Source organism: Scyliorhinus torazame, chromosome 13 (assembly GCF_047496885.1).
Source record: "Scyliorhinus torazame isolate Kashiwa2021f chromosome 13, sScyTor2.1, whole genome shotgun sequence".
NCBI lineage: Eukaryota > Metazoa > Chordata > Chondrichthyes > Carcharhiniformes > Scyliorhinidae > Scyliorhinus > Scyliorhinus torazame.
In genome coordinates, this window is record NC_092719.1 from 198,734,390 (window position 1) to 198,762,116 (window position 27,727).

The 27,727-nt window shown below is 49.0% G+C and overlaps 1 protein-coding gene across 5 annotated transcripts in view; it reads right to left on the minus strand.

The window, feature by feature from the left end:
* Positions 1 to 27,727, minus strand: part of lhfpl4a (LHFPL tetraspan subfamily member 4a) — a 302,872-nt gene that overhangs the window by 47,204 nt on the left and 227,941 nt on the right. For all 5 annotated transcript variants that reach the window (XM_072472844.1, XM_072472848.1, XM_072472846.1 and 2 more), the window contains exon 2: positions 4,522 to 4,758. In XM_072472844.1, coding sequence (XP_072328945.1) covers positions 4,522 to 4,758 — 237 coding nt within the window. The remainder of the gene's footprint in view (positions 1 to 4,521; positions 4,759 to 27,727) is intronic.

The following is a 27,727-nucleotide window of genomic DNA, read 5'->3' on the forward strand; positions in this document are numbered from 1 at the left end:
AAGAATTGCATTTGCATTAAGGCATGGATTTAATTAAATGGGAACAAAGTCCCATAGCGAGCGCGTTTAGCTGCGTGTTTCCCGGTACTCGCAGTGGCGAGAAACACAACGCTATAAAACGGCACCTGGGGTAGATAGGGGACCTCAGCGGGAAACGCATAGCCAAGGCTACATAGTCCCGTTTTGTGCACCGAGGAGCTCAGCTCGCTGGAATTCCTCAGTGTAGCAAGAGCCCCCGAAGCGACCCTCCCACCCCACCAAGTCACAACCCACTGTCCCAACACCCGCACTGGGCGTCCCAGCTCAATCACCACTGTGCAAAAAACACCAGCTTGGCATCTTAGCAGTGCCAACCTCGCACCCTGGCTGTGCTACCTGCGCTCCTTGGCAGTGCCCAGGTGGCACCAGCAGTGCCAGGGTACCACCATGCCCAAAGGTGGCCTCCAATCCCCTGGGAGATCCCCACGAGTGCCGTTCCGTCTGGTCCCTATTTGAGGAGACCAGCACTGAACCGCACTCGCCCAAGATTTGCAAGGCAAAGGGGATAGATCCCAACGCCTCGGGTAACTCTGGAATCTGAACATTAAAGTGAGACTAGCTGTCTCATTTTAATATGCAGATTTGCCAAAAAGTGACCCCGCCCACCGTGGGCAACATCTCACGAGATCGTGTTAGATTACGAGGCATTGCGAGCCGGGTAGATACCGGAAGCGGGGTCTCCTGACTTCTTTTGGCACGCTGTGCTACATGGGCTGCTTTTCAGGCACAGTGTGCGTGTTCGATCGCGCCCATTGTGTTTTCCAGGACCTCAGGGCCCTCCAAAGCACTTTACAGCCAATTGATTAATTATAAAATGAAGTCAATATTGTAAATGTATGAAACACCACAGGCATATTCGTGGACAGCAAAGCTCCCACAAACAGCAATGGGATAATGATGAGATTATACATTTATCTCAGTGATGTTGACTGAGGGATAAGTATATGGGGCCAGGACACCGTGGAGATCTCCCCTGCTTCCCTTAAAAGGGCATGTTCTTCAAAGTGCCTTGCCATGAATGAACTCCTCTCTCTTTTCAAATTAGGGTGTGTGAAATTGGTCTTATTAGCAGTGTGGAATGGGTGATAAATCAGAAGCCTGATTCATACCTCAACCTCTTTTCTTTCTGTTGAAATCTGTGGGAAAGAAGTGTAGGCACAGCGTAAAAGGAAGGCTATGATTCACTATGGCCAGTTTGTGTTACTAATGACAATCACCCCGTGAAATTAAATGAAAGCCAAAATTCAAATTGCCATAATTAAGAGGTACTATCATCAACTGAAGACATCAGCAATTGCATGAAACTTTTAAAGATAAATAGAAATTTTCTGAAGTACGGGACTAGAGAATTATAGAGCTCAGGTAATCTGAAATCTCGAACAGGTACGTGATCCAAAATCTGGGTGTCCCTAAACGTGTCATTCTTCTGCCAGGAGATCTGGGCGCCCTCTCGGGGTGATCCTAGCCAACTGAATGGGTGAGAGTGATGCAAACACGGGGCCTTAGCTGGTGTTTCAGTTGGCGAAGCAATCAACAAGTAAATCTAGGTTCAATTGCCAGTAAAGCATTGCAATCGAAATGATACTACTGGCCTCAGGACCCCTGACTACAGAACATAAATTCAATCCGAGTTCTCATCCGTGCCTTGGATACATACATCTGTGTTCCCATCAGATTATTTCTGAGGGACCAACTGAATGCTTCTGTGGTGAGAAGCAAATATTTGATTGCTTTCTCATAAAATGAAAACCACACGAAGAGACAGTGCGAATAGTCTTCTCACAAAGCAAATATAGTTTCCTTCTATATCAGTCTGCCCAGTGAAATGAAAATCGCTTATTGTCACAAGTAGGCTTCAAATGAAGTTACTGTGAAAAGCCCCTAGTCGCCACATTCCGGCGCCTGCTCGGGAGGCTGTTACGGGAATTGAACCATGCTGCTGGCCTGCCTTGGTCTGCTTTCAAAGCCAGCGATTTAGCCCTGTGCTAAACAGCCCCTTAACGGTGACTGTCCATCATTTCTCCAAATGTCCAGGATTAGACTGTCACATTGGGTTCTTAGTAATTAGTGGGGAATTGGTCAAACACATATATGCACGACCCATTATTGGGTAATCCAAAACTCTCACTCCTGAAGTTCCCATCCTGTTGTAGGGACTGTTTGAGGGACACCTGGCATCGAAGAGGTTTTGCCTGGACAGTGTGTGTAAGGCCATTTCAGTCACAACCAACACTCTTCATATATGAATACCACTCCTTGTGCCATAATAATCAGGATAACCCAGACGGGGTTATTTCCCATTCTAAGCCCCAGGTTACACAGGCCAATTTTAATACACTACTAGCGTGACCAGCGGGCACAGCACAGGTCAGGAATGAAGTGGGATTTTCCTGGCTCCAATTTAATCTACCCCTTTGAGCTCTTTCCGTTTTATGCGTTTTATTCCTTTATTCACTTCTCGGTATTGAGGTTCATATCTGTAAGAAACCAAACCAGAGGCTACAGAGATATTACTGGGCCGGTGGAGGAGGCATGTCTCTTGGGGCATGTGGACATTGAACAAAACCAGAAAATAAACTTGCGCGCACCAGCTTGATATTACACTGACAGGCACATGTACTGTTTAAACTGCTGTCACCAGGAGGTCCTCACACCTTTTAACCCTTTAGCACACAAAACAGTAAAAAGCAGCGGTGGATTCCGCAAAAAGTCAGAAGGAGCAATGGTCAAGTCTGCCTTCAAAAGGAGTAGTTCCGTTCGACCAAAGATTTTGTTGCCCAAACTCCCAAAGGAGCCAATTTTGGACATGCCCAATTTGGGACCACCTTGGAGTCTGATGTGACTTTTGTACAGACTTCTAGGCACAAAATGGCTCTGCGGTTGCACCATGTGATACAGCATGTGAACGTATACCATTCTGGAAGCTCCCACTCTTATTTAATCAAGTACAGGCATGAATCCATTCATTTTAAATGGGTTAACACCGCATTGAAACACCAAAAGGACGCACCTGAATAATTGTCATATGTTCATGTCTAGTATCCCATAGTGAATTGTCAGAGCTAATGTAATTTAGACATACAGCAATCAGTATCCATCATTAGTAATTACAAACATCGTCAACTGCTCGCTGTGCCCTCCTCGTTACCGCTATCCACTCACACATTGAAAACATTGGTTTGTTCTTTGGGAGTGAAAGATGGTTTCACGTTCCGCCAGAACAATAACCCACACCAGTGAAAACAACAGAAGAAATAATGGATAATGGAGTCGGCTACAACTGGAGTCTAATTCGGGGATTTAAATAATTTATATAAAGAAAAGAATGGGTAGCTAGTAGTGAATTGCAGGCCTGCCATCTACATCAATGGATTTGGGTGGTTTATATAAAAGAATAATGGATACCTGGGTGTGAGGTACATGTCTGTAATCTAAAGCAAAGCATCCCCCTGATTGGTATAAAAGTATAATAGAAACTGGAGAGAGCTGTATGCTGTAGTTTATTCAAGGGATCCTGATAGTTGGCATAGATAACTGGGAGCGAACTACAGTTTAGAGGCATTTCAGATTAATGTAAATCATTAAGCTCCGTTATACAAGAGAATAATGGGTATTTAGCAGTGAAGTTCAGGCTGTAATCTAATGGAAGGGTTTAGATGGTAAGTATATTGAGTCTTGTATCCTTGAGGAAAGCTGCCGGTGACATATAGTAGGATTATCTGATTTAGGGTAATATTAGGCTATTCAATTTGTGGCATTGTGGGAGTGTGTCACAAATCACAGGAGCAACTCGAACCGTTTAGATTTTACTGAAGCTGAGATTAGCAGCCTGGAAATGACTCCCTGATGCATGTTCGGTGTCTGAGACGTTTAGTATCAGGAGGCGTGTGTGTTTGGCTCACTCCTGGGGCTATAGTGGCTGTCATTGCGACTGTTGTTGTTAATGCTGCAGACCTTCCAACTCACCTTCATTTCAAAGGTGACACCCTAGTTCTTGTACAGGCACTCGCATTGTTAACAATAATATGCGCACTTGCTTCATCACTTAGCTTCCTGGCACACTTTGTGTCGGACCAAATGAAGAAGAGAGTTGTGAAAAATAGAGAGTTTGGTGGCACTTTGCAGCTAGGCAGGGTTTTAATATTCATAGAGGGTTGGAAGATCTGCAGTTGGGTGCTCCCCGCGTATTACACATTCACACAAGATAATGGACCATTGTGATTTTGCCAGTGCAAGTTTATTAAGAAAGGAATCTGGAACTGATTACAGGTCTATTCTGTGACCACTCTGTCATTCGAATTGTTGGGGGGAGGGTACTAACCCAAAAAGTTGCTTGTTGTTTTGGGCCGTGTGTGTATTTTTGGGGGCTCCGGGCAATAATACAAGCTGCTTATCTTGTTTGTTTTTTTGGGGGGGGAGGGGTGGCTGGTGGAATATAAATTGCCAATTTCAAGCATTTTTGCACAGAAAATTCAAACCCACCTTTGTTCTCCACTTTGAGGTCTTCCTGAAGGAGTTCATTTTGTCGGTTCCCAAGTACGAACGCCAAGAAGGAGAGGATTAATGCGTCCAGAATCCCGATGATAGCCAGGATGTAGGCCCAGCGCACAGAACAGTTCCCCAGTGTGTATTTCCCTGTTTTGTTTCCACACATCCGTCTCACAGCTTCCGAGTCCCACCCATCAGGAAATATCATGCAGCCCAGCACAAGGCAAACAGCTGAGGGATGGATGGAGGGGAAGAGAGAGAGAGAGAGAGAGAGAAAACAGGTAGTCAGGCAAATACGTTGAAAGAGATTCTTGTAGCAGAAAGCTTTCTCCATTATTAATAAAAGCGATCGAGTGGAAGCATGCTTGGCACTTTAACAGTCCATGTCACTTCTGATGGGAATTCTTGAAATTGGCTGGGTCAATGATACTCAGAAAATACAGAGAATTGTTAACATAAGCTTTTTGGAAACTATTATTTAATATATTGGAAATATTAATCAGAATAAATGAATGCCAATAGTCCTCCTCAGACAAGATTGATTAATATTTACCTCAGCAGCTACAGGGCATTTTCTTTGTTTTTCCGTTTTATTGGAAGATAGATTGAGAGCAAGAAAGACCCGACAGCTTATCTTTTTTGGAATGTCAACCGTACCATCTTCCATCTAGCTGTTTTGTAATTAGATTCAGTGTTCTGTCATCAAACACCCTTCCTAGCAATGTGTTCTGGCTATGATTATGTCTTATTATTCCCAGCCTCCTCCTGACCACACACACACACACACACACACATGCTTCCATCTATTTCTTGTGAACAACAGCTCCACACAGTGGGAAACACTACTTAACAAACAGATGCTCTCTATGAGTAAGATCATATCGTCCGCCAAGGTAAAATCTCATGTGAGCTATAAAAGTTTTTTGCCAACTCAAAACTAGAGACTTGCGATTCCTGGACCCACCCCCCCCCCCCCCCACCCCACCCCCCCCCCCCCCCCTCCCACATCCCCCCGTTTCCTGCCTGAAAGAAGGGACTGTTGGTCAGCTGAAAATTCGATGGGGTACCTTCATATCCATTTGCCCATCTGAATCAACTTGTAGGCAGGTCTTCAAATGGGTGACCACCACTCCTGCCCACTGAGGATGTGGGAATGTTTAAACACTCAAAAGGCCATTCGCCTGCACGTATGGTCAGGCCGGATTCGCATCTATGGAAGAGAGGCTGAAGCAGTTCTTGTCCATATGCAGCAAGGTTTGGACATCATGGGCTGATAGGTAGCAAGCAACATTTGTACCACACAAGTGCCTGACAATCACCATTTCCAACACGAGAGAATCTAACCATCTCCTCTCGACATTCAATGGCATTGCTGAATTCCCCCCACCAACAACATCCCGGGCATCCACCATTAACCAGAAACCAAACTGGATCAGTCAAATATATCTGTGGCGACATGAGCAGGACAGAGGCTGGAGCTTCTGTATGAAGTAACTCACCTCTGTCTGGACTTCACACATCCTGGTGGGAGAAATGGCCAAGTGTTGTGGGTGCCAGGCACACCAGTGATATCATGCCCATTTTTTCCGCCCAAGACTGGGTGCGCTACTTTGTTTACCGTGCCCCTGAGCATGCGGAGTATCTCACCCTTCCTGTGCTCACAAGGCCTGGTGGTTAGGATCAGCTAAGATTCCCTGCTGGCATTCTATATGAGTCCAGCTTCTCCCTATAGGCTGTGTTGCCAATGGGGCTGCCCCTTTCTGCGTGTGTGAACAATTGGTCTCCCAAACATTGCTGCTGATAACTTTGGGGCAACAGTCCTCATGATGGCTCACAATTGCAGAGTACTCTGGATATCATGGCCTACAGTTCTCACTTGAAATTGATCTGCATGTCTCTAAGGGCTGGTATTTCAAAGAACTCACCTTATTCTGGATGCACATTAGTCTCTAAAATAGTGGAGATAGCTCTCGGGAAAATGCTCTACCTGTCCCAAGTTTACCCCTTATCTAGAACCCTACCCTAATGATGCTCTTTTAGCCAAACTGTGCTTAGATGCCACTGACTTTGCTTAGCTTATTGGTTGAAGCATATTGAGGAGGTCAACTGTTCTGTTAATTGTATTATGGGCCAGGGCATAGAATCTCCAAAGTGTATTATGTAGTTCACCTGACCTATAACCTTTATGTTGAATTTGGCTAGGATGAGCACAAAAGCCTTCGCTTCAGGTGTGATTCATCAGACTTCCTGGACACTTTAATCAAAACAAGGTTTATTCTAAAAATGTAGTTAACATATATATATATATATATATATGTTAACTACATTTTTAGAATGTAATATGTATATATATAAACACACAGCAATAATTATTTTATCAATTACAAACATAAAGAAAACACAACAGCTACAGTAATCTTTGTATATAACATTTAATGAATTCCCCCTTAGCTGTTCCAATTCAATAACAAAATCCAATAAACCAAAACCCCTTTCAAGGACGTGGCCCAGCACATTGTATTCTCACTTGAATGGGACTGGTCCTTTCCCTGAGATTCTGATCCAGTTCCAGCCAGCAGTTTCAAATTCCTTATGGAAAACAACTCTATCTTTAAAATTACCAAGGCAGTTTGCCGCACCCACTGGAACAGCTTCTAAAATGAAAACAGAGAAAAACAGGGGAAACACTTCTACAGTCCAAAGCAACCCAAACAAAAGCTGAAACAAAAAAAACCTCTCCCACCTGTCAGCCATAGCCCAGCTCCACCCACAAAATGACATCACTAAAGCCTTGCTACAAGTCACATGATAAGAGACCAAGCCTTCTTAAAGGGACACTCACATGACAATTGATTTGTGGATTTTAAAGTGAAATAATCACCTTAATTTATATATTTGTTTCACTGTCTCCTCCATCTGTCTCCTGGGCTATGCAGACAGATAGCCTGCCTCCAGGCTATGTCAAGCATCGTCATTGAGCCGTCATCAGGGGATGCAAAAGAGTGGCACTTTGCGATTGTTCCTCATCTCCCTGTGGGAAAAGGGACAGGTCGCCTCTTCACCACTTCTACCTAAAGACAGAGCTGAGGTTGAAATGTCATTGTGTGGAGAAACAGGCCACCCACTTCGATTCGTTGAAAACAGTCCCAGTTTTTAATCCTTTCCGTCGAGAGCAGAGAGCGTGCATGCCAATGCAACTATGATGGATTAAATGACAAACTCATTTTGAAGCTGCATTTTCTATTTAATCTGTAATCAATGTGCTTTGAATGCTGCTGATGATGTAGGCTACTGTGAGCATGCAAATACAAGTGCTATTAAGGTTGGTATGGTAATGGGTGGTTTACCACAGTGTCAAACTTTGGCGCAGCAGATTTCACCTGGTGTGCTTACTTCTGCTGTCAATCTCTACGCAGTTTAACGCAGACTGTAGGAAACAACAAGAGCAGCAGGCAGACAGATACAAACTATGTTTGGGAAACTCCTGCCAGCTCCAATCTGTTCTCACTCAAGCATGGAAATCCTCAGCGCAGTCGTTTATTCATGTGTTGATTCACACATTTTCAGACACTCTTGCTGTCGACTGCCACAATTTGCCTTGGCACAGTCTGAATATATAAACTGTGATTCCAAGTCCTGATTTCACCCTGATACATCCCAGTTTCCAATTCCTGTTACAAAATTCCTCCCCTGCCGCAGCCCTTCGTCACTGAGTGAATCATTTTGTTTTCCTGCCCTCGTCCCTCAGCAGTTCTGTATGCAGATTTGAGCATTTTCTTACTCTGAAATTGTACTCTATTGCCATTTATAATCGATTGTATTACAATCTTGTTTAATGGGTGATTTGCCAGCCCTCAAGAAAAAAGAAAGAATTCCTTTAATTTGTCCTGCTGTTATGAAAACGTGCTTATATCAAATAGTCATTTGGTAGTGCAGATCTTGAGTATTCTTTAATTCTCCATGGCAACACCTCCACTAATCAGAATCTACTTGCCAACCAATCAGCACTAACTTTTCATGCGGTGTAAATTGTTGTTCCCCCGTTACTGTTGGTCATTTCTTGCGGGCTGCCGTGCTGAGTGCAAGACATAAAAGTTTGATAGCTTGTCACTTTTTCAGTCATATCAATTATTGATTTTTAATTCATCGGCTGGCCTTTTATCAAAGACAGATTATTTTGAATCAGACTAAAGTGATTTCAACCGACATCAAGATGGCTGACATTCATTCACATTATGGTATTTATTCCAGATTTCAACCCCGAGGAGAGGAGACAGCAATTATGCAAAACTCTCCAAAGACATGACCTCCCCCCTACCCCCCACCCCCCAACCTTGCCCAGACATTGCCCTATTGACACGGTATCTATGAATATCACCTTCAGAACGTAACAGCTGAAGATGACCCAGTCATAGTATTACAGAATCCCTACAGTGCAGAAGGAAGCCATTTCGCCCATTGAACCTGCAAAATCCCTCAGAAAGAGCCTTGGCCCCAGGCCCCTGCCCTATCCCCGTGACACCATAACCCCACCTAACCTTTTGGACCATGAGGCAATTTAGCATGGCCCATCCACCTAACATGCACATCTTTGCGATCTACCTAACCTGCACATCAGTCAAAGGTTAACTGCCTGGATAAAAGGCCTTGATTACTAAGATGGCTCACCAGGTGAGCTAACCTAATTATAATTGGAGTATGCAACTTGTTTGAATTCCTGGCAGTTTGAGGGAGTTCACATAAGCGACCCAAGCGCTTTGTGGGGCTTTAAGCACATACGTTTCTCGGCAGAATGGAATTAGCAGTTGAGTGCCTACCTCTCCCTCACTCCCAAGCTCGGGCTCTGAATACTAATTCGACTTTGTCTCCACTCTGCAGTAGACAGAAATTTCTTAATCAAAGAATTCAACTCCACAACAGCGTCTCCAGGGTGACAGAAAGATCAACTGCAGTTTTAAATCACTACAGCACTGAAAGCAAGACAACAGGATTCAGCCAGCAGTTACTCCAAGCTACGACTGTGAACTTCTGTTGTTTCTGATGGACTGATATTTGGCCAAATCATATCCTCCCCTACCCTGTAACCTGTATTTGTGTGTGTGAACTTTTACCGTATGTGCATGTGGACGTTGGAGCATAGTTTTGTTACTTTTACACCATTTGGTTTTGACATAATAAACCTAACCTCTTTCTTTGTTAAACTCAAGAAAATCTGTCTGCCTTGTTATTTTATGATCACAGAATGTAAATAGTTAAGTGCACACTAAATTAATAAAGATATCTTTATCTTTTAAGAAAAAACATTGTGGTCCATAACACGATAAGGCATAGGAGCAGAATTAGGCCACTCGGCCCATCGAATTTGCTCCGCCATGCAATCATGGCTGATATTTTTCTCACCCCCATAACCCCTGATCCCCTTATTAATCAAGAACCTATCTATCTCTGTATTAAAGACATTCTGTGATTTGGCCTCCACAGCCTTCTGCAGCAAAGAGTTCCACAGATTCACCACCCTCTGGCTGAAGAAATTCCTCCTCATCTCTGTTTTAAAGGATCGTCCCTTTAATCTGAGATGGGGTCGTCTGGTTCTAGTTTTTCCTACAAGTGGAAACATCCTTTCCACGAGCACTCTATCCGGGCCTCGCAGCATCCTGTCAACAAAGAGAGGGGAACATGGGGAGCTCCTGGACTCCCTCTTCTCCTGGTCTTAACTCAATGCTTTTCATGATGACCAATGTCTCAAAACTCCGCAGCCATTGAATTACATCTGAAGTGAAGTCACTGTTATAATGTAGGAAACCAGGTAGCCACTATATATGCTGCAAACACCCACAAACAGTAATGTGATAATGACCAGATAATCTATTTGTTATCATGTTAATTTAGGGATAGATATTGGCCAGGTTACTGCGGATAACAGCTCACACTTCCATCCCTCCCCCCTGCCCTCATTTTGTCTTCACAATAGTGCTCTAGATTACTTTATATCCATCTGAAGTGGCCGATTAGCCTCGGTTAACACCTCATCTAAGAGATGCTCTTCCAGCAATGCAGCACTCCCTCAGTACTGCATTGCAGTATCAAGTTTGAGTTCTATGCAAGTTCTGAGTTGTTCTGGGGACTTTGCAATGGACTACCAAATATGAACAGTCACCAATAGCTTGAATATTGCTGAAAAGAGGGATATGATGTTGCCAAAGCTTTGCATCTTGCACTTATCGGGACAAATGCAAGAATGCCAAATTTCAAATGGTCACAACAATTTATACTACAGGACAAAAGGGGGCTGATTGGTTGGCAAGTCACCTTTGGTTGGCATTGCAGTGGAGAAACCAGAAGGAAAATGCTCAAGCCTTGCGACTTTTTAAAATTATCCAGGGACTTGGGAGCCTGCAGTTTCATGCTGCTTTTTCCAAGACAATGCCTCAGCCAATCAGCAGCCTTCTTTCCTGTAGTGTAAATTGCTGCGCTCATTTGATATTTGGTGTTCTTGTATTTGTCCTGAGCAGGGCAAGACATAAAGCTTTGGCAATATGTATCTCTTTTCAGCAATCTTCAAGTTCTGTATGACCAAATGACTGTTTAGCAACAATAACTCGAATTTATATCATGCCTTAAATGGGCTTTGCAGCTAAGTAGGACTTCCAACATGGAGAGATGAAAATTAAGGAATCTCAAGTGGCCAAATTGGAGGAGTGCAGGGTTCTAGGGTTGAGGAGGTCACTAAGAATTTGCCCCATTTATTTAACCTTGTATATTTGTACCGAGTTTCTCCTCTCCCATTAAAGGTCACAGTCTTCTCTTTCATGTCCTGCATTTCCATACATCATTTTCTGAAGCACCATCTCCATCAGGCCAGGAGTGTTAGAAATTGGCAAGGAGAGAACTTCCGGGTGCGGCGATGACCAGCTAAGTCGCACGTTTCGGCAGCTTCCGGTGGAACGGACTTTTGGGCTCTTAATAAGAGCCCCAACGGCAATTTTAACGGCTAGAAGCACTGTGCGGTAAACCAGAAGGGAATCCCCCCTGGAAACGGATGGAAAAAGGAGAGGGAAGTGGCCAGATTGCAGTGGATCCTTTAGAGCAGCGGCAAGGAAGGCAAGCAAGAACCAAGATGGCGACGGAAGGTGGCAGTTTAACATGGGGCCCTGAACAACAAGAGTTTTTGAAATGTTGTGTGGAAGAACTTAAAAAGGAAATGAAGAAGGAGCTGTTGGCCCTGATATTACAGGCGATCGAAGGGCTAAAGGATGAGCAAAAGACCCAGGAGCGGGAGCTTCGGGTCGTGAAGGCAAAGGCTGCCGAGAACGAGGACGATATACAGGGCCTGGTGGTGAAGACGGAGATGCACGAGGCACACCATAAACGATGTGTGGAAAGACTGGAGGTACTGGAGAATAACGCGAGGAGGAATAATTTAAGGATTCTTGGTCTTCCTGAAGGTGCAGAAGGAGCAGACGTCGGGGCATATATGAGCACGATGCTGCACTCGTTAATGGGAGCGGAGGCCCCGGCGGGTCCGCTGGAGGTGGAGGGAGCATACCGAGTGATGGCGCGAGGGCCGAGAGCAGGAGAAATTCCTAGAGCCATAGTGGTGAGATTCCTCCGTTTTAAGGACAGAGAGATGGTCCTTAGATGGGCAAAGAAAACTCGGAGCAGTAGGTGGGAGAACGCGGTGATCCGCGTATACCAAGACTGGAGTGCGGAGGTGGCGAGAAGGAGGGCGAGCTTTAATCGGGCCAAGGCGGTGCTTCACAAAAAGAAGATAAAATTTGGAATGCTGCAACCGGCAAGACTGTGGTCACATATCAAGGGAGGCACCACTACTTTGAGACGGCGGATGAGGCGTGGACGTTTATTGTGGAAGAAAAACTGGAATAAGCGGGTTATTAAAAAAGAACGTTTGAAACAAAGTGGTGGGGCGAGTATGGGGGGCGAAGAGGGGGGAAAAAGGGGGGAAAGATGAGTTTTATGTTATTAATCCTGCGATGCGGTAACTTTTCTCTCTTCCACAGGTGGTGGTGGAGGGAGGAAGGGAGGTGGAGGAGATGGGGCGTTGGCCATGGGGGACGGGGCCAAAAGGGAAGCGCGGGCTTTGTTCCCGCGCTATGATAATCATGGCGGGAATAGGGAAGCAGGAAGGAGGGGGCGTCGCACGGTGCGAGCCGAGGTCACGGGGGGAAGCCGAGGTCGGCCAGAGTTTGCTGACTTCTGGGAGCAACATGGGGGGTGTAACTACGCTAGTGGGGGATCTAGCGGGGGGGGGGGGGGGTGGGGGGGGGGGTGGGAGGGGGGAGTTACTGGGTTGCTGCTGCTGGGGAGAGGGGGGAGCCGGAATGGGGTGGGGTGGGCGGGGGGGCACCGCCTGGGGGGGACACAGCTGCGTGGGAACCGGGTGAGGAGCTGGAAAAAGGGGATGGCTAATCGACAAGGGGGGGGTAAAAAGCCCCCCAACCCGGTTGATCACGTGGAATGTGAGAGGGCTGAACGGGCCGATAAAGAGGGCACGAGTACTCGCACACCTTAAGAAACTTAAGGCAGACGTGGCTATGTTACAAGAGACGCACTTGAAACTTATAGACCAGGTTAGACTACGCAAAGGATGGGTGGGGCAGGTGTTTCATTCGGGGCTAGATGCGAAAAACAGGGGGGTGGCTATACTAGTGGGGAAGCGGGTTACGTTTGAGGCAAAGACCATAGTGGCGGATAGCGGGGGCAGATACGTGATGGTGAGTGGCAAATTACAGGGGGAGGCGGTGGTCTTGGTAAACGTATATGCCCCGAACTGGGATGATGCCAATTTTATGAGGTGCATGCTAGGACGCATCCCGGACCTAGAGGTGGGAAAGTTGGTAATGGGGGGAGATTTTAATACGATGCTGGAGCCAGGGCTGGACAGGTCGAGATCCAGGACTGGAAGGAGGCCGGCAGCAGCCAAGGTGCTTAAAGATTTTATGGAGCAGATGGGAGGAGTAGACCCGTGGAGATTTAGTAGACCTAGGAGTAAGGAGTTTTCGTTTTTCTCCAGAAATTGGCAAGGAGAGAGATCATTCTACTGTACTACATTAATAGAACAGGAAATATCCATTCTGTAGTGAGGAAAGGAAGGAACTCAGAATGCCCCAAAACACTTCACAACCTTAATTTAGTAACTTATATAATGAAGGAAATACAGTAGCCAATTTGCACATATCAACTAATCATAATGAAATAAATGGCCAAATGCATTATCAGTGTCAATGGAGGGGTAAATGTTGGTCAGGAAATTGAAAGAGCCCAGCTTGAAAGCTTTGGAGGATAAATTTAAATTGCCAGCAGGGAATGCTTTTAGGTATTTGCAGGTGTGAGACTTCCCTGAGAAAACAGATGCCGGCCTTTGCGCTGCTGCCGCCACGGGGGATACAGGATAGAATAGTTTCCAGTACCTGGGTGGGAGAGGGGAAGGTATCTGATATTTACCAGGAACTTTCGGAGGCGGAGGAAACCCCGGTGGAGGAGTTTACGGGCAAGTGGGAGGACGAGCTAGTAGGGGAGATAGAGGCGGGTCTATGGACGGATGCCCTAAGCAGGGTTAATACCTCCTCATCATGTGCCAGGCTTAGCCTGATACAATTTAAGGTAGTCCACCGGGCACACATGACAGAGGCTAGGAGGAGTAGTTTGGGGTTGAGGATAGGTGTGTGAGGTGCGCGGGAAGTCCAGCAAATCATGTCCACATCTTTTGGGCATGCTCGAAGCTTAGAGGGTTTTGGCAGGATTTTGCGAAGGCAATGTCCACGGTGCTAAAAACACGGGTGGTGCGAGTCCGGAGTGATCTTTGGAGTGTCGGAAGATCTGGGAGTACAGGGGGTGAAAGAGGCCGACGTCTTGGCCTTTGCCTCCCTGGTAGCCCAGAGACGGATCTTGTTAATGTGGAGGGACTGGAAGCCCCTGAGTGTAGAGGCCTGGGTTAGTGACATGGCGGGGTTTCGAGAAAATAAAGTTCGCCTTAAGGGGGTCATAGGGTTCTCCCGGAGGTGGCAGCCATTCATCAACTTTCTCGGGGAAAATTAAAATGTCAGCAGATGCAGTATTCCAAGGGGGGCGGGGGGGGGGGGCGGATTGTTGTTGTATGGTTGAGGTGCTTGAAGATTGGGCTGGGGGGGGGGGGGAATGTTTATTTTACCATGTTGATGTCATTGTTTATGTTACTGTTTTAAAAATTTTCAAATACGTCAATAAAATATTATTTTTAAAAAAAAAGGAAATTGGAAGAGTCTTCTCTTCTTCAAATCATACCACGGGATGTTTTGCTTACGCTGAAAATGACCTATATGTCCTTGGTTTAACATTTCATCTGATCAATGGCACCTCCAACAATGCAGAGCTTCCTCAATATTACATTGACGTGTCAGCTTGGATTATGTGCACAGGTAGAGCGTGAATCCACAAGCATTTGACTCGGAGTGCCGGCACTGATTGGAGATTAAATAGAAACAGGCTAAACTGCCTGAAGACGGTGTGGCCACGATTATAACGTGGTGGTTGTAATACAGTGATTGCAACGATGGTTAATAATAATAAGCTTGCTCTTTTTGATCTTTAGATTGACAAACTGCCTAACTAACCTCTTTATAAGTGTGACAAGCTATACGGAATTTAGGATCTTCGGCTTTCAAACTTGCGCAACTACAAGACTCGCTGACTTAGATTGTAGCCCTGAGTTATGGAGCGGAATGCGAACCAACACAAACTTACGGGCTTGTTGAACAGGATCCACAGACACCTGCCAAACATCAACTGCAAAGAGCGCTCCAGCAGCTTAACAACATCCAGCACAGATTTAAGGAGCAGAAAGAACAGATTGGCCTTGAAAGGATTTTCGACTGGCTTTTACATTGCTTGCAGATATCGAGTGAAACTGATTGAAGATAAAACAGTATTAACCCACCATTAAAAAAAAATCTATCAATTAAAGCTCCGGATTCTTTTGTAGCTGAGTCTTGGGTTGTCCTGTGAAGGATGTGAGTTTTCTATCAGCTCTTTCACTTCAATGCACTTGAACTGGAATGTAGCAAATAAAATGTTCAATGAACCATCCATCTTATTTAAATACTTTCAGCACGCATGGCAAGCACTCTGACAGCTAATGTCAGACTGTCAGCTCCAAGAGAGAAGAATTGCGCTGGGTCGCAACATGCAGCAATATCAAAATACATGCCCACTTGAAAGCATTCATAATGTTGCAGCGGAAAGTCCATCTAGTCTACCCACCACCCACCCCGCCCCCCAGGCGTGTACTTGCCACCCGCTCGCAACTACCTGGTGAGTCCATCGAAGACTTCTGGCGGGCCCTAATTCCATTTGTCCGGGACTGTGACTGTCAGGCCGTCACGGCCGCCGAACACGCGAATCTCCTCATGCACGATGCCTTCGTGATGAGGATTGCGTCGGACCGCATCCGAGAACGATTGCTGGAAGGGGCAATGCTCGAACTGGCGGAGACGGAAATCTTGGCGCTCTCCAGGACGGTCGCATCCTGTAACGTACAATCGTACCTCTCCCCCCCCGCGCTGCCCACCCTTCTACCCCTTCCTACCCCTCCTGGACCCCGCCTACGACCTCCTTAGCCGGGGCCCTGCCTTTGCAATACACCTGCGCCGCACGCCTATCCGCGCACCCCGGGGGTCCCCGCTGCTACTTCTGCGGTCAGCAGAAGCACTCCCACCAACAGTGCCCGGCCCGCACTGCAGTTTGTAAAGCCTGCAGTAAACCGGGCCACTTTGCGGCTGTGTGCCAGGCCCACGCAGTCGCTGCGATCGCGCCCTCCCCCACGCCAGATGCACAATGAGAGCTGCCATCTTCTCCTCCCGGGTCCATGTGCGACCAATGGGTGCCGCCATCTTGTCCCGACCCCGAAATGTGCGCACCATGGGCGCCATCATCTTGTCCCGACCCTGCTATGTGCGCACCATGGGCACCGCCATCTTGTCCCGACCCCGCAATGTGCGCACCATGGGCACCGCCATCTTGTTCCCCACAGGGTCCCCGGACATCTTGACATCGGAACCGCACTCGCTTGCCACCCGAAGCATCCGATGGCTCCCCGCAGCTCGCTTCGATGACTCTGGACCAATCTCGCCCGCACAACCTGGCCACCGCGTCGACGACGGTTAAAATCAACGGCCACGCGACCTCGTGCCTGCTGGACTCCGGGAGCACCGAATACTTTGTTCACCCAGATACGGTAAGGCGCTGCTCCCTCGCGGTCCACCCTGCCAAGCAAAGGATCTCCCTAGCCCCCGGATCCCACTCCATCTCGATCCGAGGCTTTTGTACAGTCACCCTCACGGTCCAGGGCGTAGAATTTAGTAACTTCCGCCTCTATGTCCTTCCTAATCTTTGCGCTGAACTCCTGTTGGGCCTGGACTTCCAGTTCAACCTCCAGAGCCTCACCCTCAAATTCGGCAGGCCCTTACCCCCCCCCCCCTTACCATTTGCGGCCTCGCGACTCTCAAGGTCGATCCCCCCTCCATTTTTGCAAACCTAACTGCGGATTGCAAGCCCGTTGCCACTAGGAGCAGATGGTACAGCACCCAGGACAAGACCTTCATCAGGTCCGACGTCCAGCGGCTGCTTAAGGAGGGTATTATCGAGGCCAGCAACAGCCCCTGGAGAGCCCAAGTGGTAGTGGTTAAAACTGGGGAGAAACACAGGATGGTCATGGACCCGGTTAGCCATTCTCGGCTATGTAGTCCAAAACGGACTTTTCGGGCCCGGCCCCGACCTCATGCGCCCCCTCATGGAACTTCCCCTCCCCCACTGCCCCTAGGTCCTCAAACGTTGCCTGGGGTTCTTTTCCTACTACACTCAGTGGGTCCCAAACTATGCGGACAAGGCCCGCCCACTCATTCAGTCCACCCAATTCCCCCTCGCGGCCGAGGCACAACACGCTTTCACCCGCATCAGAGCAGACATCGCCAAGGCCGGGATGCGCGCAGTGGATGAGTCACTGCCTTTCCAAGTAGAAAGCAACGCTTCAGACGTTGCCCTTGCCGCCACTCTAAACCAGCCAGGCAGACCCGTGGTATTCTTTTCCCGCACCCGTCATGCCTCTGAAATTCGACACTCATCCGTCGAAAAGGAGGCTCAAGCTATCGTTGAAGCTGTGCGACATTGGAGGCATTACCTGGCCGGTAAGAGATTCGCTGTCCTTACGGATCAACGGTCGGTAGCCTTCATGTTCAATAACACACAGCGGGGCAAGATCATAAATGATAAAATCTTGCGGTGGAGAATCGAGCTCTCCACCTATAATTACGAGATCTTGTATCGCCCCGGTAAACTCAACGAACCCCCAGATGCCCTCTCCCGAGGTACATGTGCCAGTGCACAAGTGGACCAACTCCGGGCCCTACACGACAGCCTTTGTCACCCGGGGGTCACTCGATTGTACCATCTGGTCAAAGCTCGCAATCTGCCCTACTCCGTCGAGGAAGTAAGGACAGTGTCCAGGGACTGCCAGGTCTGTGCGGAGTGCAAGCCGCACTTCTACCGGCCTGACCGTGCCCGCCTGGTGAAGGCTTCCCACCCCTTTGAACGCCTCAGTGTGGATTTCAAAGGGCCCCTCCCCTCCAACGACCGTAACACGTATATTCTCAGTGTGGTCGATGAGTACTCCAGATGCCCCTTCGCCATCCCATGCCCCGATATGACGTCTGCCACTGTCATCAAGTCCCTCAGCACCATTTTCGCTCTGTTCGGTTTCCCGCCTACACCCCGCAGACCTGGCCTGCCAGATAGTGCCACCCTGTAACTCCCCTTGCCACCCCCGGACCACACCTCACCAGTACCTCCAGCCCCCCCGCCGAAGCCCCACATGGCCAGTGGAGCAGCTCCCCTCCCTGACTGTGGCAGCGCTGGAGGTTTCCGAAAACTGTGAGCACACGCGCCCCACGCCGTCGGGAAGTCAGCCCTTCGGGGTGCGAGCATCGGGGGAGAGCCTCAGGTGACATCCTGAGGCTGTCCCAACAGCGTGCGGCGTACTCAGCGATGACGCCGTTTTTGAGGGCTCGGAACATCTGAAAAACGGCGGTGGCTTCGATTTTGGCGTCAAAACGGATTCTCTGGCCAATCACCGAGTGCGATTTCGGCAATCAGAGAATCCAGCCCTAAGTGTTGACGCCAACGGAGAATCCATGAACTTTCACGACAGAAAAAATGACGCCACACCGGCACCGATTCTGCTACTATTAAGGGGCCAGAACCGGTGCCGTGTGGAAAAACAGCGCGGGATTTGCCAGGTCCGTGATTGACACTCAGGAGGCTGACAGGCTGCAGCTGCGCATACACATTACACTCCTCACACAAACTTATCCCAGCCACAAAAGATGGCACTGGAGCTTGCCCATACAGCTGATAGGTCGTTTGGGGTCAGAGGGCTTCCAGGGGGGTCTCCTTGCGGGACACCTATTCGACCCGTGGCAAAGTGGGCCCTTAGCGGTGTGCGCAGCTGCATGGCTGCCTTGCCGGCTGCAGCAATGGTGTTCCGTGCCCGTCCACCCCGACCCCATAGCCCACCTCCTGGCCCGCTACTACCCCCGGCCCTGGCAGAAGCCACCTGGCAAGCGGCACGACTGTCAGCAAACTATGGCGATGTTGGGCATTTTCCATATCCCCTCTCTCACCCTCAGCAGCTGCCACACTAGTTACACGGGCTGGATTCACCGATTCTGAGGCTATGTCCCCAAACCGGCATGGGAACGGTGGCATTTTATGGCAGACAAACTGGCTGGGGGCCAGCATGCTGGCAGCTTAGTGCACCTGGCTCTAGCTGCCAATAAGGACCAGAGAATCTCTCGGTCCATGGCCGCGAATGCGGATGGCGGCGGCCTGTGGCTCCCCCATTTGGACGGCTCACGCGCCCTGGAGCCACCCCCACTCCAGTGCCCCCAGCCCCTGACAAAGTCCCCTCTGCCCGTGGATCGGCCCTCCTCCGACTGTGGCGCCGCTAGACTGCAGTCTGCAGCGGCCACGCTGAGTTTCCGACGGATGAGACCACACGCGACCGACGCTGTCGGGAGCTCGCCCGGTTGGGGGTGGAGCATCAGGAGGCGGGCCTGAGGCAATGCCTCCGAGTACGCCGCTTGGAGGGGGCGGAGCATCGCGAAAGCATCGCCCCCCCTCCCAGCGCAGAAGGAGGCCATTCGACCCATCAAGTCAGCACCGACCCTCTGAAAGAGCACCCGACCAAGACCCACTCCCCCACCCTATTCCCGTAACCCCACCTAATCTGCACATCTTTGGACTGTGGGAGGAAACCAGAGCACCCGGAGGAAACCCACACTGACACAGCGATGCTGCGCAAACTCCACACAGACAGTCACCCAAGACCGGAATTGAACCCGGGTCCCTGGCATTGTGAAGTTGTAATGCTAACCACTGTGCCACCTTGCCACTCCATGCTTAGGAGATAGGCAGCTAATGACACGGAGAGCTGCCAGTGTAATACCAAGTTTTCAAAAGAGACAAAGAGCTAATGATAATAGAGGCTGGTTGGTTTAATATTTGAAGAGAGGAAGAGTTTAATGTCTTTACGTAAGGAGGAAATGATCATGTTCCCAGATGAAGAAAAAGTGTTTAAAGATAGCCCACATGGATTTCGAAAGGGGTAAGTATACTTGTCAAACCTCAGGGAATTCTTGAGATAGCAGATATGAAGAGATAGAGATAGCAGATTGGCCATGATCAATGCAAGGGTTATGGGCTAAGGTTGGGGAGTGGGCCTAAGTAAAGTGCTCCTCGGGGCAGCACGGTGGCACAGTGGTTAGCACTGTTGCCTCACTGCTCCAGGGACCCAATTCAATTCCGGCCTTCGGTGACTCTCTGTGTGGAGTTTGCACATTCTCCCTGTGTCTGCGTGGTTCTCCTCCGGGTGCTCCGGTTTCCTCCCACAGTCCAAAGATGTGCAGGTTAGGTGGATTGGCCATGATATGGTGGCCCGTCCCTGTGGTGGGTTCCTCACCCCCCACTGAGCACTGGGGTGGCAAGCCCAGCACCCCCAGGCTCTTTGCCTGTGAGCAGAAATGGTTACTCAACTCCTCGGCTCCCCACAGATGCCCTTCTGCCAGGTTCCCGTTTTTAAATAGGAGTACTAATCGGCGCCAGCGTGACCACTTGATGGGGAGGTCGCTGAATCAAGGGAGGCCATTGGATATGGGGTGGCTCTCGTTAATTGTATGGAAATAGGGCTTAAGTGGTTCTAATTGGTTTCTCACTTCGCTACGGCAAGATCCCGATTTCGCTTACAGGAGTGGGCCGGTTGCATTGCAAACTGTTTGGCTCTTGGAAAGAGCACCCTACCCAAGGTCCACACCTCCACCCTATCCCCAGAACGCAGTAACCCCACCCAACATTATGGGCAATTTTGGACACTAAGGGCAATTTAGCATGGCCAATCCACCTAACCTGCACATCTTTGGACTTTTGAGTCCAATGGTTGACAAGAGAGGTTGAATGTCTTGTTAAGAGGAAGAAGGAGACTTATGTAAGGCTGAGGAAACAAGGTTCAAACAGGGCGTTGGAGGGATACAAGATAGCCAGGAGGGAACTGAAGAAAGGGATTAGGAGAGCTAAGAGAGGGCATGAACAATCTTTGGCGGGTAGGATCAAGGAAAACCCCAAGGCCTTTTACACATATGTGAGAAATATGAGAATGACTAGAGCGAGGGTAGGTCCGATCAAGGACAGTAGCGGGAGATTGTGTATTGAGTCTGAAGAGATAGGAGAGGTCTTAAACGAGTACTTTTCTTCTGTATTTACAAATGAGAGGGGCCATATTGTTGGAGAGGACAGTGTGAAACAGACTGGTAAGCTTGAGGAAATACTTGTTAGGAAGGAAGGTGTGTTGGGCATTTTGAAAAACTTGAGGATAGACAAGTCCCCCGGGATATATCCAAGGATTCTATGGGAAGCAAGAGATGAAATTGCAGAGCCGTTGGCAATGATCTTTTCGTCCTCACTGTCAACAGGGGTGGTACCAGGGGATTGGAGAGTGGCAAATGTCGTGCCCCTGTTCAAAAAAGGGACTAGGGTTAACCCTGGGAATTACAGGCCAGTTAGTCTTACTTCGGTGGTAGGCAAAGTCATGGAAAGGGTACTGAAGGATAGGATTTCTGAGCATCTGGAAAGACACTGCTTGATTAGGGATAGTCAGCACGGATTTGTGAGGGGTAGGTCTTGCCTTACAAGTCTTATTGAATTCTTTGAGGAGGTGACCAAGCATGTGGATGAAGGTAAAGCAGTGGATGTAGTGTACATGGATTTTAGTAAGGCATTTGATAAGGTTCCCCATGGTAGGCTTCTGCAGAAAGTAAGGAGGCATGGGATAATGGGAAATTTGGCCAGTTGGATAACAAACTGGCTAACCGATAGAAGTCAGAGAGTGGTGGTGGATGGCAAATATTCAGCCTGGATCCCAGTTACCAGTGGCGTACCGCAGGGATCAGTTCTGGGTCCTCTGCTGTTTGTGATTTTCATTAATGACTTGGATGAGGGAGTTGAAGGGTGGGTCAGTAAATTTGCAGACGATAGGAAGATTGGTGGAGTTGTGGATAGTGAGGAGGGCTGTTGTCGGCTGCAAAGAGACATACATAGGATGCTGAGCTGGGCTGAGAAGTGGCAGATGGAGTTTAACCCTGAAAAGTGTGAGGTTGTCCATTTTGGAAGGACAAATATGAATGCGGAATACAGGGTTAACGGTAGAGTTCTTGGCAATGTGGAGGAGCAGAGAGATCTTGGGGTCTATGTTCATACATCTTTGAAAGTTGCCACTCAAGTGGATAGAGCTGTGAAGAAGGCCTATGGTGTGCTAGCGTTCATTAACAGAGGGATTGAATTTAAGAGCCGTGAGGTGATGATGCAGCTGTACAAAACTTTGGTAAGGCCACATTTGGAGTACTGTGTACAGTTCTGGTCGCCTCATTTTAGGAAGGATGTGGAAGCTTTGAAAAGGTGCAAAGGAGATTTACCAGGATGTTGCCTGGAATGGAGAGTAGGTCTTACGAGGAAAGGTTGAGGGTGCTAGGCCTTTTCTTATTAGAACGGAGAAGGATGAGGGGCGACTTGATAGAGGTTTATAAGATGATCAGGGGAATAGATAGAGTAGACAGTCAGAGACTTTTTCCCCGGGTGGAACAAACCATTACAAGGGGACATAAATTAAAGGTGAATGGTGGAAGATATAGGGGGGATGTCAGAGGTAGGTTCTTTACCCAGAGAGTAGTGGGGGCATGGAATGCACTGCCTGTGGAAGTAGTTGAGTCGGAAACAAAAGGGACCTTCAAGCAGCTATTGGATAGGTACATGGATTACGGTAAAATGATATAGTGTAGATTTATTTGTTCTTAAGGGCAGCACGGTAGCATTGTGGATAGCACAATTGCTTCACGGCTCCAGGGTCCCAGGTTCGATTCGGGCTTGGGTCACTGTGCGGAGTCTGCACATCCTCCCCGTGTGTGCGTGGGTTTCCTCCGGGTGCTCCGGTTTCCTCCCACAGTCCAAAGATGTGCAGGTTAGGTGGATTGGCCATGATAAATTGCCCTTAGTGTCCAAAATTGCCCTTAGTGTAGGGTGGAGGTGTTGACTTTGGGTAGGGTGCTCTTTCCAAGAGCCGGTGCAGACTCAATGGGCCGAATGGCCTCCTTCGGCACTGTAAATGCAATGATAATCTATGATTAATCGAGGACAAAAGTTCGGCACAACATCGTGGGCCGAAGGGCCGGTTCTGTGCTGTATTTTTCTATGTTCTATGTTCTATGTTCTATGGCTCTTCTTCAGCGCTGAGCACACCAAATCACGTCTGGTTGGTCGTCAGTTCTCTGAGGTGGGATTTAATTGGTGTTTCTGAGGGCTGGAAGTCCCGCCTCTAGTGTATTCAGCCAATCGCTGTTAAATGGCTGTGGGAAGCCCTACTGACTGGGCATGCAATGCACATTAAATTCAGCCCGTTAAGTGTGCTAAGACTCCTAGCTCCCTAACATCTTCATCTTCAGTAACACCATTCAGGATCTGTGTTTCATCTATTTTTCCTTTCAAAATATCACTTGTTTCCATTAAATTTCATCTGTTATTTCTCTACCTACATTACTTACACTTGTCCAGCTCATGGTTTAATACTTGAGCTGCTTTTTCCGATTCATATTGCTCCCCACTCCTCTCCCTACCATGCACACACATACATACACATTCGATCATGTTTTCAGTTTCGGAATCAGATTAATTAGAAACAGCGGGGACTCAAACATCCATCTCTCCCATTCTGACACAACTCGTGCAATTATTGTTTTTTATCTGGAAAACAAAAAATATATTTGATGCGGAGCCAGCAGGCAGGGATCTACCCCCGTGTCTGTTGTACAGGAGCCTTACCGTATTACTTCTCATATGTGCAATATATACAAACAGTGGTGACTACCACATTATTGGTGTGAACCAAAAACAGACAATCTCAGCAGATCTGACAGCATCTGTGGAGAGAGAATAGAGCAACTGTTTTGAATCTGGATGACTTTTTGTCAAAGCTAGAGAGAACCGGAAATGGGACCAGATTTATACCGTTGTGGGGGTGTTATAACCTGCCTACTGACGATTGGCTGGGGACTAATGATTATCCCACAATCCTATGGGAGTATGAACTTCCCCAATGAGGGGGGCAGAGAAACTCCTACTATAAATAAGCTGGCCAGTCCAGGAACCAGGAGGAAGGAGAAGGTAGCAAGGGAAGTTACTGCTACTACTATGTATATATTGTTATAGTAAATAAACTTTATTAATTTGTATCCTTAAAACTCGTGCTGGATTCTTCGGGGCCTTTACAAAACTGGCGACGAAGATGGGATTCGAACCCACGCATGCATAGCACAATGGATGAGGAGCCATGTCCGTGTCAGACTTGTAGGCGCCGACCCCGTCGCGGACGGCGGTCCTGGGGACGCCAGAGGCGCCGTCGTTCCGACCGAAACTGGGACCAGCCCAGGGGCCTTAACTGGGACCAGCCCAGAGGCCGTACCTTCCATGTGGATGAACCTGCGGCGACCACTCCTGAGGACGTGGAGACGGAGGACGACTGCCTGCAGCTGCATTGTGTGGCAGCTCCCTGTGTGGCCCCCATTAAGGTGACAGTACGGGTCAATGGCCACCCGCTGGAGATGGAGTTGGATACTGGCGCAGCGGTCTCCGTGATCGCCCAGAGGACATTCGACCGCATCAAGCAGGGTATACAGACCCTTACACTAACTGACTCACAGGCCAGGTTGGCCACCTACACGGGGGAACCACTGGACATTGCAGGAACTACAATGACCCCTGTTGTCTATGGACGCCAGGAGGGGCGTTTCCCACTTATCGTAGTGCGTGGCCATGGGCCCAGCCTGTTGGGTCGGGACTGGTTGCGCCATTTGCGGTTGCAATGGCAGCACATCCTCCAAACAGTTTCTGGAGGGTTGACTGAGGTGCTAGGACGATACCCAGAGGTATTCCAGCCTGGTCTGGGGAAAATAAAAGGGGCCGTAGCCCGTATCCAAGTTGAACCAGGAGCCACACCGCGCTATTTCCGGGCGCGCCCAGTGCCTTACGCTTTGCTCGAGAAGGTAGAAGGGGAGCTCACTCATTTGGAGAGTTTGGGTATTATCAGGCCCGTCCGTTTTGCTGACTGGGCAGCACCAATTGTGCCAGTAATGAAGCCAGATGCCACAGTTCGCTTGTGTGGCGACTATAAACTTACAGTGAATACAGTTTCCCGACTCGACCGATACCCAATGCCTCGCATAGAGGATCTCTACGCGAAACTTGCAGGCGGACTCTCATTCACAAAATTAGATATGAGTCACGCCTACCTGCAGTTGGAGCTGGACCCTGCCTCCCGACCATATGTAACAATTAACACACACCGGGGCCTGTATGAATATACACGGTTGCCCTTTGGAGTATCCTCTGCCTGCGCAATTTTTCAACGTGTTATGGAGGGCATTTTGAGAGGTTTACCACGTGTGGCTGTCTACCTAGATGACGTGTTGATTACAGGGACGTCGGAGCAAGAGCATTTGGAAAATCTGGAGGCTGTCCTTAAACGCCTTTCGGAGGCTGGAGTCCGTTTACGTCACACAAAGTGCGTATTTCAGGCAAAAGAAGTAGTCTACCTAGGTTATCGGGTGGACCGTGAGGGTCTGCACCCCGTCGCAGAGAAGGTGCGTGCAATTCAACATGCCCCCACCCCGACTGACACTTCGCATCTTCGTTCTTTTCTCGGTCTCGTAAACTATTACGGGAAGTTCCTCCCCAATCTGGCAACTACGCTGGCCCCCTTACACCTGCTGCTAAAGAAAAATCACACCTGGGTTTGGGGTCAGCCGCAAGAAACCGCTTTCCGGCGGGTAAAGCAACAATTGTCGTTGTCTGGGTTACTAACCCACTATGATCCGGGAAAGCCTTTGCTCGTCACATGTGATGCATCCCCGTATGGTATTGGGGCTGTCCTGTCCCACAAGATGGAGAACGGGGCCGAGCGACCGATAGCTTTCGCCTCCCGCACATTGACTGCAGCGGAGAAGAAGTACACGCAGATCGAGAAGGAGGGCCTGGCAGTGGTTTTCGCGGTGAAACGCTTCCACCAGTATGTGTACGGCCGCCATTTCACTATCGTGACTGATCATAAGCCCCTGCTGGGACTCTTCAGAGAGGATAAGCCGATACCGCCCATTGCTTCTGCACGGATCCAGCGCTGGGCTTTGTTGCTTGCTGCATATGAGTATTCTCTGGAGCACAAACCAGGTACGCAGATAGCAAATGCCGACGCACTGAGCCGATTGCCTTTATCGACCGGCCCCATGTCGACCCCCACGACCGGTGAGGTGGTCGCAACCCTAAATTTTATGGACACCTTGCCTGTCACGGCATCACAGATCCGTGAGTGGACCCAGACGGAGCCAGTCCTGTCAAAGGTTCGGCACATAGTCCTGTATGGTGGGCAGCATAGACAACTCCCAGGCGAGTTACGGGCATTTTCCTCCAAGCTGTCAGAGTTCAGCGTGGAAGACGGCATCCTCTTGTGGGGGACGCGTGTGGTTGTCCCGGAAAAAGGCCAGGAGCTGATATCAGACTTGCACAATGGGCATCCGGGCGTGACCAAGATGAAAATGTTGGCCCGGAGTTATGTCTGGTGGCCAGGCCTCGACACCGACATTGAGAAGGTGGCCCAAAACTGCTCCATTTGCCAGGAGCATCAGAAGCTTCCGCCGGCCGCGCCCCTACATCACTGGGAATGGCCAGGGCGGCCTTGGGCACGCTTACATACAGATTTCGCAGGCCCTTTTCAGGGATCCATGTTCCTCCTACTAATTGACGCCCAGTCCAAATGGCTGGAGGTGCATAAGATGCAGGGGACAACGTCCTGCGCAACAATTGAAAAAATGCGTTTATCATTTAGCACGCATGGCCTCCCCGAGGTGCTGGTCACGGATAATGGCACTCCATTCACGAGTGAGGAGTTTGCTAGGTTTACAAAGATGAACGGCATCCGCCATATCCGCACTGCCCCTTACCACCCGGCTTCAAATGGGTTGGCAGAGCGTGCAGTGCAAACATTCAAAAGAGGCCTAAAGAAGCAGTCTTCCGGATCAATGGACATGAGACTGGCTCGGTTTTTGTTTACGTACAGGACCACCCCCCATACAGTGACTGGGGTAGCTCCCGCAGAACTCCTAATGGGCCGGAGACTTCGCACCCGCCTTAGTATGGTCTTCCCGGACATTGGCGCAAAAGTACGCCGCACACAAGAAGGGCAGGGACCGGGATTGTCTCAGCATCGTCCGATTCGGCAGTTTGCGCCCGGTGACCCAGTATTCCTGCGGAATTTTGCTGGTGGTGCCCAATGGGTTCCTGGGGTAATCTTTCGCCAATCGGGCCCTATATCGTACCAAGTGCAAGCCCAGGGTCGTCTCCAGCGAAAACATGTAGACCACGTCCGGTCCAGAAGGTCATCCCCGCAAAAGATTCCCCGCCCCCGGAGCTCATTTCAACAGCCGCAGAGACCAGAGACAAGGGAAGGTAGTCCTCAAAATCTTCCACTGGTGCCTCACTCAAAGCCTGCGCAGGTCATGACGGGACCGAATGGGGATAGAGACGCTGACATGACGGAGGCAGCAGACTCTGACTCCGAGAT